The sequence below is a fragment of the Tupaia chinensis genome, unplaced genomic scaffold (assembly GCF_000334495.1).
Source record: "Tupaia chinensis unplaced genomic scaffold, TupChi_1.0 Scaffold142270_1, whole genome shotgun sequence".
NCBI lineage: Eukaryota > Metazoa > Chordata > Mammalia > Scandentia > Tupaiidae > Tupaia > Tupaia belangeri.
Genome location: NW_006202119.1, coordinates 11,918 through 23,523, shown reverse-complemented (window position 1 = coordinate 23,523; position 11,606 = coordinate 11,918). Strand labels below are relative to the sequence as shown.

General features: G+C 43.6%; 2 protein-coding genes across 6 annotated transcripts in view; one reads left to right on the top strand and one right to left on the bottom strand.

Moving 5' to 3' along the window:
* The window catches only part of PFKFB1 (6-phosphofructo-2-kinase/fructose-2,6-biphosphatase 1), a 129,690-nt gene extending 121,664 nt beyond the window's left edge, over window positions 1-8,026 (top strand). For 3 of the 5 annotated variants that reach the window (XM_006163477.3, XM_006163474.3, XM_006163475.3), the window contains 4 exons: window positions 2,824-2,953; window positions 5,567-5,629; window positions 6,663-6,727; window positions 7,059-8,026. In XM_006163477.3, coding sequence (XP_006163539.1) covers window positions 2,824-2,953; window positions 5,567-5,629; window positions 6,663-6,727; window positions 7,059-7,118 — 318 coding nt within the window. In that variant the 3' untranslated portion in view covers window positions 7,119-8,026. The remainder of the gene's footprint in view (window positions 1-2,823; window positions 2,954-5,566; window positions 5,630-6,662; window positions 6,728-7,058) is intronic. The other 2 variants (XM_006163478.3, XM_006163476.3) reach the window with 2 other exon arrangements.
* A 1,596-nt stretch (window positions 8,027-9,622) lies between these two features.
* TRO (trophinin) overlaps window positions 9,623-11,606 on the bottom strand; it is a 13,845-nt gene continuing 11,861 nt past the window's right edge. Inside the window, 3 exon segments of the mRNA XM_014582108.2 lie at window positions 9,623-9,921; window positions 10,013-10,649; window positions 10,828-11,370. Of these exon segments, the coding sequence (XP_014437594.2) occupies window positions 9,783-9,921; window positions 10,013-10,649; window positions 10,828-11,370 (1,319 nt within the window). The 3' untranslated portion in view covers window positions 9,623-9,782.

Here is an 11,606-nt window from a genome sequence, read left to right as displayed (position 1 = left end):
GGGTTGATTTCTCGCTTTCTGTCTCTATGTCTCTCTCTGTCTGTCTGGCGAGCGCACGTGCCCTATAGCAAAAAAAAAACTCTCCAAAAAATTTTTTTAATAGTTTTTAATCTTTTATTTTATAAAGCAAAAATTAGATTTTTTAACAGAGAATTTTTCATTCTTTTGTCTGTTAAATATTTCTTCCCTTTGCCCCTCCCATCTACTCTCTACCACCCACTCCCCCCCTCCTTACAGTCTCTGATATCTACACTCATCCTCTCTACTATCATACCTTTTGATCTTTCAATTTTTGCCATAGAGTGCAGACATCAGGTACATATTGAGTGGGGATATATAGTGTGTATCTTTCAAAGTCTGGCTCATGTTGCTTAACAGTAAGTCCTCTTTATTCATTCATTTTTAATCAAATGATAGGGTCTCATTGTTTCTAATGACTAATATTTCATAGTATATGTGTGCCATAATTTTCCAACTCAGTCATCAATTTTTGGACACTTAGGTTGATTCCATGTCTTAGTAATTGTGAATAGTGCAATAAACATGGATGTGCAAGTGTTTTTCTGACAGTGTTTTCCTATACCAAGATGTGAGATTACTGGGTCATATGGTAGTTCTGTTTGTATGTTTTTAAGGATTTCCATATTGTTTTCCAAAGAGGTTGTACTAATTTACATTCCCACCAATGGTGTAGGATGGTACCCTTTTCATCACAGCCTTGCTAGCACTTGTTCTTTTTTTTTTTTTTTTTAATCTTAGCCATTCTAATGGGTTAAATGGTATTTCCTTGTGGATTTAATTTGCATTTTCTTATGACAAGAGACTTTGAACATCTTTTCATATGCCTAAGTTTTCCTTGGAGAATTGTTTAATCAGTTCATTTGCCCATTTTTAAATTGAAGTCTTCATTTTTTTTATGGGTGAGCTACTTGAGCTCCCTGTATATTTTGATTATCAGTCCCTTATCTGAGGAATAATGTGTAAAAATCTTCTCCATTCTGAAGGTTTTTTCTTCACTTTAATTACTATTTCCTTTGCTGTGCAGAAGCTGTTTATCCTAATGTAGTCCCACTTGTGCATTTTTGTGATTAATGTCTGTGCTTCAGGAGTCTTATTTGAATAATCATTGTGTACTCCAATGGTTCAAGAGTTTCTCCTAAGTTTTCTACCAATAGTTTTATAGTTTTAGGCTTTAAATTTAATTTTTAACCCATTTTTTTTGGAGAGGTTTTCGCTATAGGGCGTGTGTGCTCGCCAGACAGACAGAGAGAGACATAGAGAAAGCGAGAAATCACCCCCCAGAGAGGATGGTCACGCCGCAATCCCTTCTCTTCCATTCTCCTCTCGGGATCTTAGGCATGCACGCACACGTGCCCAGCGTGAGTTTTAAGCCACCGGGTCCGGGATGTGAACCACGGTCGACTACGTGGGAGTCCAGCGACATAGCTATTACGCTAACTGCTGGTTCCCAATTTTTAACCCATTTTGACTTGATTCTTGTTAATGGTGAGAGATAGGCGTCAGTTTCATTTTTCTGCATGTGGATATCCAGTTCTTTCAGCACCATTTGCTTATTTTATGTTGTATATTCTTTATCTTTGGTTTTTAGAGTTCTCTTCTTGTGGTTTCTGTTTATTCTGCCATGGTCATTTTTTTTTCTTGCATGTGGGAATCCCTTCAGTCTGTGAAATGGACAGAATAATAGTGACATTTACATAAACAACATATGTAGAGTTTAGAACAGTTCATCATCTAGACTACATTGGTGTTAGCTGCTATTATTAGTATTAGTATTATTCTGAGCTAACATTTCCGACATTAACAGTCTGCCTCTACCTGAAAAAGATGAGCCAGTATTTCTCCAAAGCATACTTTCATCAGGTGATAACAGAGCCTTCTTATGAAAATCCAGAGAGAATTTCCATTTGTTTCTTCTATGAACTCCTGGGAGCTAACAACTTAGGACCACATTTTATTAAACTCTCAGGATAACACTTTCCAAACCATATGAGTAGTCTAATTCTGAATCATTAATCCTCTTAGTGAAGGCTTATAGTTATAAATGCTTATATGAGGATTTTTCTAATATTTTCTACCAAGAACCAAAGAGACAAATGCTTTTTGTTGTTGTTTTTGAGCGTGGAGGGACTTTTTATTTTTCTTTCTTTCTTTTCTCTTTATTGCCAGAGTACATGCACACTCACCAGTTCTTGGAGTAGAGAGAAAACACACCCAATGGGGCATAGTCAAACCACAATACTATTTCCTCCATTTCTCCATCCTGTCAGGATTTGGGGCAAACATCCATGTGTGCCTAACATGTTTTTCAAGAAGCCAGGGCCAGGATCTGAATCACTGCCAACCACATAAGATTTCACTGTGTGAAATCACCAGTTCTCAGAAGTCAGAAGGAATCTTCTTCTGAAGGCCTGCCTGCCTCTTGCCACTCCTGCCTGGGTGGGAGGGAGAGAGGGGATTATTAACAAAGTAAAAGGAGGGGCTTAAAGCAAGAGAATACTTTACCTTAAAAAATTTTAGGAAGGAAAAATTACAGAAAAAATTGAGAAGACAAAAGCAGAGAGAGACAGGGACAGAGACACAGAGAAAGAGATAGAGAGAAGGCTAGAGGGGCTCCCTACCACTCAAGTTTATGGGCTGGAGGCTGAATTTATCAGTAGGAAATCATTTCTCCTTTTTTCCCCTGAAATCACTATTTCTCAGGAGCCATGAGGAATCTCTGTCTTTAGTTTTCTTAGAATTATTTCCCTCTAGACAAATATGCCTCAACTCCATTTCTTACCCAAATATTTCTCACATCTTCAGTCCTATGAGGACTTGGTTCAGCGTCTGGAGCCAGTTATAATGGAGCTAGAACGACAGGAGAATGTACTGGTGATCTGCCACCAAGCTGTCATGCGGTGCCTCCTGGCCTACTTCCTGGATAAAAGTTCAGGTATCTCCCTCCTTTTTTATTCTAGCTTGGGAAGCTGGTCATGATTTGAGATCCTGGCACGAACAATTGAGCGTTATAGTGGTTAAGAACACTGTATATGGAATGTCACATACTAGCTGTAGTACCTTGGACAAATTACTTTAACCTTTCTGGCTTCAGTTTCCTCAACTGTGAAATGGGCAGAATAATAGTGACATTTACATAAACAATATATAGAGAGTTTAGAACAGCTCATTGTCTAGACTACATTGGTGTTAGTTGCTATTAATAATATTGTTCATATTATTACAAGCTAAAGTTTTCAACATTAACAGTCTTCCTCAACTTGGAAAAGGTGAGCCAGTATTTCTCCAAAGTATACTTTCATGAAGTGATAACAGAGCCTTCCTTAGCCTCCTGATCCTGATTATAACTTTCTGTCTTTTCTGTAAAGATGATTTCCCTGACAGTGATATTTTTAACTATTAATTTTAAATGGTGATTTATTTTTAAAATCATCTAGTCATTACATTTACATAGTATCTATATACTGACTACATATGTTGAATTGCAAACTAGGGCAGGTGACCTGGCAAAGGAACTGTTGTATCACCTTCAGGTATGAGCGTCTATTTCTAATGTAAATGCTGGTGTACTGGCATTTCCAGCATATTTTGAGGGTACCTGAGGGTATTGCAAAAATAATTTATTTTTTAGATTTTTTAGATTTTTTTTAAAGATAAGGTGTGTGTACTTGCTGGAGAGAGGCAGAAAGAGAGATATATAGAGAGTGTAAGTGAGAAATCATGCCCTAGAGTGGATGGCCATGCCAAAATACCTTCTCCTCTATTCTCCTTGCAGGATTTTGGGCATGCACACATATAGCCAACCAGGTCCAGGACTTGAACCAATGAAGCTGGCCATGTGGGATCCAGTGCCTTAACCACCACCACCACCACACCACCTGCTGGTCCACAAGATGATATTTGATGCCTACAGTGTCCTGTAGTCTTGGGTGTTTTTTTACAATGTTAGTTACAAAATAAAGAGCTTGTAATATGGACTTATACAACATTGGAACCCAGAGAACTTGAGAACTTAACATAAGTCACTTCCTCTACCTGGTCCTCAGTTTATTCACTGAAAATAGGTGATGGTATGTGTGGTTGTGGTCCTTGTGCTTATGGATTTCTGATATGTTCATATCTCTACTTCTCAGGGCAGTATTTTTAACTCTTCAGGTAGGCACTATAACTCCCCTTGTTCAGATGAGGAAATGGAGGCCCAAAAAAGTGAAGCGACTTGCCCACGGTCATAATGCTCACTTTCAGGCATGGAAGTTGATTCCAGTACATTTCAGAACCCCTCTTCTCTCAGTGTTTAGGAGATAAGGGAAGCTCCCACTTCCTACTCACTTTGACTCACAGGTCATGCCAACAACTCAGAATTATCCCGAGTGTCAGGATCTGACATTACTCAGATATGTGATGAAATAAGGCCTAGAGAGATGATATGATTGATAATACAGAGCCATAGAACCTCAATGTAGGGGCACTCTCAGAGTTCAATCCTATTTTATAGGATGGGGATGCTAAGGGCCAGAGAGAAGAGACTGGGCCAAGGTCACTAGTGAGAAAGTGACAGGGCTTGGTCAGAGACCTCAGGAAAGTCATACAATGAGGGTGCACAGAAGCCCAAAGCATCGGTGAGGATGCCATGAGATAGTGTAATAAAATCCCTGGTCCAACACATGAAGGCAATGAAGACAAAGCATGCTCAACCTGATTCTCAGGATTTTTGGAGGGAGGATGAACCTAAGGACCAGGGAAGCCATGAAAGGGGTCATTCTGGCCAAAAGAAGGGAGTGTAGGTGTCAGGAGAGAGTGCCAAGTGGGTGGTTGGTTCACCTCTGGACCTTGTGAACTCCTCCATGGCAGTAGCAGCAGACTGCAGGGGGAAGAACTAGTATCTTCTCCTCAGAGGGTCCCAGTTTGAGTCCCTCCACTGCCACTTCTGGGCCATGTGATAGGACAAATAATTTCCTCCTTAAGGGCTGCCTGATAAACAGAAAGAGGTCTAAACATGCAATTGTATGTGCACAGTTAGAATAGTCTTATGCCTAAGAGTCAATACCAGGAAACCAGTACCTGGACAATGCTGATTTGTCAGCATGTGGATGAGCAGTCAGAGCCCAGGAATGAGCTGAGAAGACTGTGAGTCAAGAGTAATGTATCTTTCTTCCAGGGACCCTGGCATGTAGTTGGGTCTCAAAAACACTTGTGGACATTAATTGTGGCCTTTATGGAAAGCTCCAGACTGAGGATGGGAGGAAGACTTGCTTCAAACTCCTGTTGGTACTCTGACTGGGGCCAGCCTAGTGTCTGCCCTGCATTTTCCAGGGCCTTCTTTCCTCCCTGCTCTGATCCCAAGGCAGAAATGGTTGCTGTCTACAATCTCTGTGCAACCTGCTCTCTGCACTGCCCCCTGCAGAGTGCAGGGGGTTGGGGAATCAGCTCTGGTGAAGTCCACCTTGACAGGGGGTTTGGGACTGGAGACTAACACACCTAGAGACCAAAGGAGGTGGTTCTCTGCCCAGCACTGTGTCTCTGAGGGCTATTTCCTCCTCCTTTTCAGATGAGCTCCCCTATCTCAAGTGCCCTTTGCACACAGTGCTCAAACTCACACCTGTGGCTTACGGTGAGTGCCCTCAACTTTATCTAATGAAAGGCACATTGAGACTATGAACATACGTTCAGTGCCTACTATTTACCCTTCAGAGTCCTAGGGGAGGTTCCCTGGGAGGATGGTTGGATGCCCTGGAGGAAAGGGAATTTGTGCTAGTAGGACAACAGAGAAGAACTGGGATGGCCTCTGAATCCCTGCTGGGGCCTAATTCCAACTCTCTCTACCACAGAACCAAGCTGTAGAAGATAGGGTCCCCATAGCAGATCAAAGGAAAATTATAGTTTTCTTCAATTATATGAAGAAAGAGCTCAAAAACCAGCTTGAGCAATTTAGACTTTCTCAGGGCATTAGTTAGCTATGAAATATTCATAAGCAGAAAAACAGAACCAATCTTTTTTGGGGTGTGAAAAGGGCAGAATGGCCTACTGAAGCCTGGAGTAAGGTGCATCCATGGCGATGGAGCTAAGGAGGCTTCCATAAGCATCTCACTGTTGCTGCCAGCCCTGGGACCCAATAATTCACTCTCCTTTTTCTTCACTCTGGAACTCCCTTGTGACATTCTACACCAGTGGTGGTGTGTAACCACATTGTCCTCTAAATAAATGTTGCCTGGGACTGATTACCCAAGGCAGAGGCACCAGGATGCTTCCACCTTTTGAGCACTTAGTATGGCTTGGAGGATCCACAGAGCTCTGCCAATACGGCATAGATAAGATTGTTACCTCACAGACCACAGAGCTGGGAAAGACCTCAGAGATCTTCTTTCATATATATCCTTAATTATAAATGAGAAACTGAAGCTAAGAGAATTTCAAAATAGTTAAGGTCAGAGCTGGGAGATGCCCCATTGGCTGCCTCTTAGGCCTGAAGTCTTCCCCGCATATCACACAGCCCCCCCCCCCCATACACACACAGGGAAGTCACAATCCACGCATAGTAAGTATATGAAGCTGGGGGTGTGGGCAGTGATGCTGGAAATGCTACCTCAGGGAAGACCTGTGTTTTCCTTGGGGGCTCACAGACAGATGGGTTGTTCTTTTCTGAGGCTGCAAAGAGGAGTCCATCTACCTGAATGTGGAGGCTGTGAACACACACCGGGAGAAGCCCGAGGTAAGTGAGATCCTCTGTACCCCAAGCTGGCTGTGGACATAGCACATAGTGAAAGCTCCTCTACGAGAGGCTATGCCGCTTCCTCAGAACCTGGGAGTTTAGCATTGACAGGTGGAAAAGTCAGTACCTAAAATGCAGAAACCACACAGCCCATACTTGAGGCACCATGGAGATGGAGACCTAGGGCAAGCCCTGCACAAGAGTCTTCAGGCTAAGATTCTCTTAGGCCTGTCCAAGTCAGGATCTAGACACATAGTGAGGACAAGAGATGAGAGGGGCTGGATCCCTATGCTTTTACCTCCTTCCTCTTAATCCTGGGCTCTCTCCTCAGAATATGGATGTCACCCGGGAACCTGAGGAAGCCTTGGACACTGTTCCTGCCCACTACTGAGCTCTTTTCAAGAGCTCAAACTGCCTCTGTACTCACGGTCTTCCACCTTTAAGAACTGCTCTACTCACTTTTCTTCTACCATAAGAAGACTCTGGCCTTGGCCTCACTGGGAAAACCATGCTTCCAGCAAAGAAGTCCTCAAACAGCTCCAAAACCAGTCTCAATTCCTGGCCACAACCAAGGAGATGTCTAAGTCTGAAGTTCGCTCTTAATTTCTCTTCGCTAATAAAATCTTCTCTTACTGCCTACAGAAGTAAAGGGAGAGATCATGGTGAGGCTTCTCCCATTGTTCTTGAGATCTTGATCCTGTAAAGTGGCTCTGGTGCTGTGGGGGGTGTGGAATGGGTGAAAACTTCCTGGAGGGAAGAGTTCTGGATTAACACCTTCAAAGGTGGGAGAAAGATAGATCCTTTCACCTGTGAGCCTTGTTCCTTAGTGGGCAGGGGTAGCTGGGAGCATGACACTTTCATCCTTACACTCATAGAAGAATCTGGCACTTAGGCCAAGTGCTCTTCTCTAACTCTTGCTGGCATTCTCAATTTCACTGTCTGTATGAATAACCCAGTCAACATCCTGGCCTTCCACTCCTTTTCCTTGACTCCAGTGAGCATCTTCCCCCTTTAGTCACCCTCTACTTGGACCTTGGCATCATCTCACCAGACTACCTTCATAAATGCAAGCATCATCTCACTATCTAACCACCCCCACCCTAGTCTTTACAACATCTGTATCATCCCCATGGCCCCTAGCAGTATGCCTAGGCATAGTATGAGTGCCTAGGCATAGCATGAGTGTAACATTTTTTGAATGAACAATAGTTGTTATTGTACTGCATCAAGAGTACAGCCCATTTAATTCTTCCAATGTCTCCCTGTCTATCAGTACTCTCCTTCCTCTGTGTTCTTCCATCCATAATCAGCTTGGCCCCTACAGCCCATCCCTTTGGCCACTCTCTACATACCCACTGTAGGCCAGATACCAGAAACCCAGTGGTAGAGACAGACCCACACACTCATTGCCTTTATTCCCTTGTCCTTTCATCACAACCATCCAGCAAGACTCATACTATGTGTAATCCACATCCACCTCCCACACTTTTTTTTTTGTTGGGACCTACTAAAGGTTTTCTGATCACTGCTTAAAACATATCTAGCATTGGTCCATGGCTTGGTAGTTAAGGAAGCTGGATCCCACATGGCCAAACATGCAGTTTGAATCTCAAAGCCAGGTGGCTTGACGAACACACCAGATGCATGTGTGTCTGTGTCCCAAGTCCCAACAGGATGGAGAGATGGAGGAGAGGGGGTTGTAGCATGACCATGCTCATGGGGATGCTTTCTTCTTTCCTCTCTCTGGTGAGAACACATGCCCTCTGGCTTTTTTTTTTTTAAGTAGATCTATATCTGCTTCTACAGACAGCTTTAAATCCTGTCCAAAGTCAGGGTCACTCTATAGTCTCTGATATCCTATCCCATCCAACCTTTTCAGGGATGAGCTACTTCAATAAATTCCTGATTCTTCCACGTCTACCTCCTGTCCCTCTCTATTGGCCTTTTGGGAGACTTATCTTGCCCCAAAGTCTGTGCAATATGTTTAAGTATTTCTCTCCTATCCCAAGAAAACCTTCCTTTATTCCTGTGTCCACCCCTAATTACCTTTCCATCTACCAATCTATCCCTCCATTCTTAAACAGATGACTAAAAATTAATCTATACTTACTGTCCAGAGTCTATTCTCTGCCTTTGGCTCCAGACTTTCCTCCTCCATATTTCTTCTCAAGCTAGTATCCTGCTATACTTTCCCCAGGCTTCTATCCCATTGACATTACACTTACCTTTTAACCTAAAGTTGGACCCCTTCCTTCCCTCAAATTGCTATGCTGACCTATAGCTCTTCTAATGAATCCAAAATGTCACTCGCAACTACTTAAGCACATTAAATCATGGAGAAAACTCCAACTGATTTTTGCAAATTTAATATAACTCTGATACCAAAATATGACAGTAAACAGAAAGCAAACAATAGAAGAGAAACAGTAAACTGATTTTTCATAGCATGTCACCTTCAGCTGATCGGCAGCAGCTGCTTAGACTACTCTGTGGATTGATTCCAAGGATATACCTTGGCTCCACTAGAAGTACTGATGTAATTCTTTAGCAGATCTGTAAATGTAGGGAGTAAACCTGAAATAAAACACCAAACAGAGACATATATTAGCACCAAATATACTGTTTTCTCATATTTCCTTCATTGCCCTTATCTTTCTGTCCCACCTTTGTGCCTCAATGTTTCTTTTTCTTTTCTTTCTTTCTTTTTTTCCTTTTTTTCTTCTTTTTTTAGAGAGTTTTGCTATAGGGCACATGCACTCAACAGACACAGAAAGAGAGACAGAGAGACAGAAAATGAGAAATCACCCCCCAGGGGTTATGGCCATACCACAATCCCTTCTCCTCCATTTTCCTCTTGGGATCTTGGGCACACACACGTGCCTGGTGTAAGTTTAACTGGGTCTGGAACTTGAAAAGTGGTTGAATATATGATAGTCCAGCAACGTAGCCATTGCCATATTCTGGTCCCCTCAGTATTTCTTATAACATCTCCCAGCTCCTAAATTCATCCCCATGGGCCCTGGCTATGAAAACATTACAATGACCTAAAACCTAACTAGACATAGGAGCCACAGGTACCAAGGCAGGTGGCTCCACCACCAAAGCCAGCACTAGTGCTTGGTCCACCACCAAAGCCAGCACCAGTGTTTGGTCTACCACCAATACCAGCACTGCTGCTTGGTCCACCACCAAAGCTAGCACCAGTGTTTAGTACACTGCTGAAGTCATCTCCAATGTTCAGCCACTGTTGAAACCATTTCCAGTGCTTGATCCATGAAAGAAGACATTGGTGATGTAGAGTCAGCACTAGTGCTTATTCCACCACTGAAGACTTCAATAGAACTAGGTCCACTACTGAAGACAACACTAGTTCTGGATTCACCAGTAAAACCAGTGCTAGTGTTGGAGCCACTGTCAAAACCAATGATAGAACTCAGTTCTCTGTTGAAATTGACATCAGGCCTACCACCAAAACCATTGCTGGGGCTGAGGTCACCACTAAAACCAGCACTGATGCCAAGTGTGCTATGAAAACCAGCATAGGCACCCAGTTCACCATCAAAGCCATCGCTGCTAACCAAACTACCACCAAAACCAGCACTGGTGCCTAGTTTACTGCTAAAGTCAGTGCCAGTGCCTAGTCTACCATCGAAGCTAGTACCGGTGCACAGTCTACCATTGTAGCCAATGCCAGTGTTTAGTTCACCACCAAAGCCAGCACTTGTACTCAGTACACCACTAAAGTCAGTGCTGGTGCTCAATCCACCACCAAAGCTAGTACTGGTGTTCAGTCTACCACCAATGCCAGCACTGGTACTCGGTGCATCACAAAACCCAGCACTGGTGGCACCACTAAAGCAGGCACTGGTGGTAGACGGGCCACAAAAGTAAAGACTGGTGTTAGGTGCACTGCCAAAACAGACTGGTGTTATTAGCACAACCAAAGCTGACACTGATGCTGATGGCACCACTGAAGCCAGCAGTTGTGCTGATGGCACTGCCAAAGCTGGCATTGGTGCTGACAGCACTGCCAAAGCCAGTGCTGGTACTGATGGTACTACTGAAGCTGGTGCTGGTGCTGACAGCACTGCTAAACCTACCACTAGTGCTGACAGAACCCCCAAAATCGTCATTGGTGTTGATGGAATTGCCAAATCTGACACTGCTGCTGAGTCCACTGCGAGAGCTGGTGCTGGTGCTGGGGAAACCACCAAAGCAGACACAGGTACTTAGTGTTCCACCAAAGTCAGAGCTGGTGCTAGAAGAGCCACCAAAGGAGGCAATGGTGCTGAGTGTGCCGCCAAAACCAGTGCTGGTGCTGGGAGAGTCAACAAAGCAGATACTGGTACAGCGTGTGCCACCAAAGCTAGTACCAGAGCTGGGAGAGTCACTGAAGCAGACATTGGTGCTAAGAGTGCTTCCAAAGCCAGCATTGGTGCTAAGAGCACCACTGAAAACTGTGCTTGTGGTGGGTACACGAGTGCACCACTGATGCCCAGGAGTGGTGCTGAATATGCCTCCAAAGCCAGAGCCTGCTCTACCACTGAAAGTGGCATTGGTGTTAAGGGGGCCACTGAAGCTACAACTGACTCCATCATTGAAGCTGACATTGATACAAGGTGTGCCACCAAAGCACTGTTGGCCTCACCACTGAAACTAGAGTTTGTACTGGGTACAGGGTACACCATGAAAGCTAATGTTGGCTCCACTGCTGAAACTAGTACTAGTGCTAGGTGTGCCACCAAAAATAATGTTGGCTGCACTACTGAAGTTGGTGCTGGTGTTTAGTGCACCTCCAGAGTTAATGCCAGATCCTCCCATGAAACCACCATGGATGCACCACTAAAACTAATACTACCTCCATCACTGAAGCTATTCC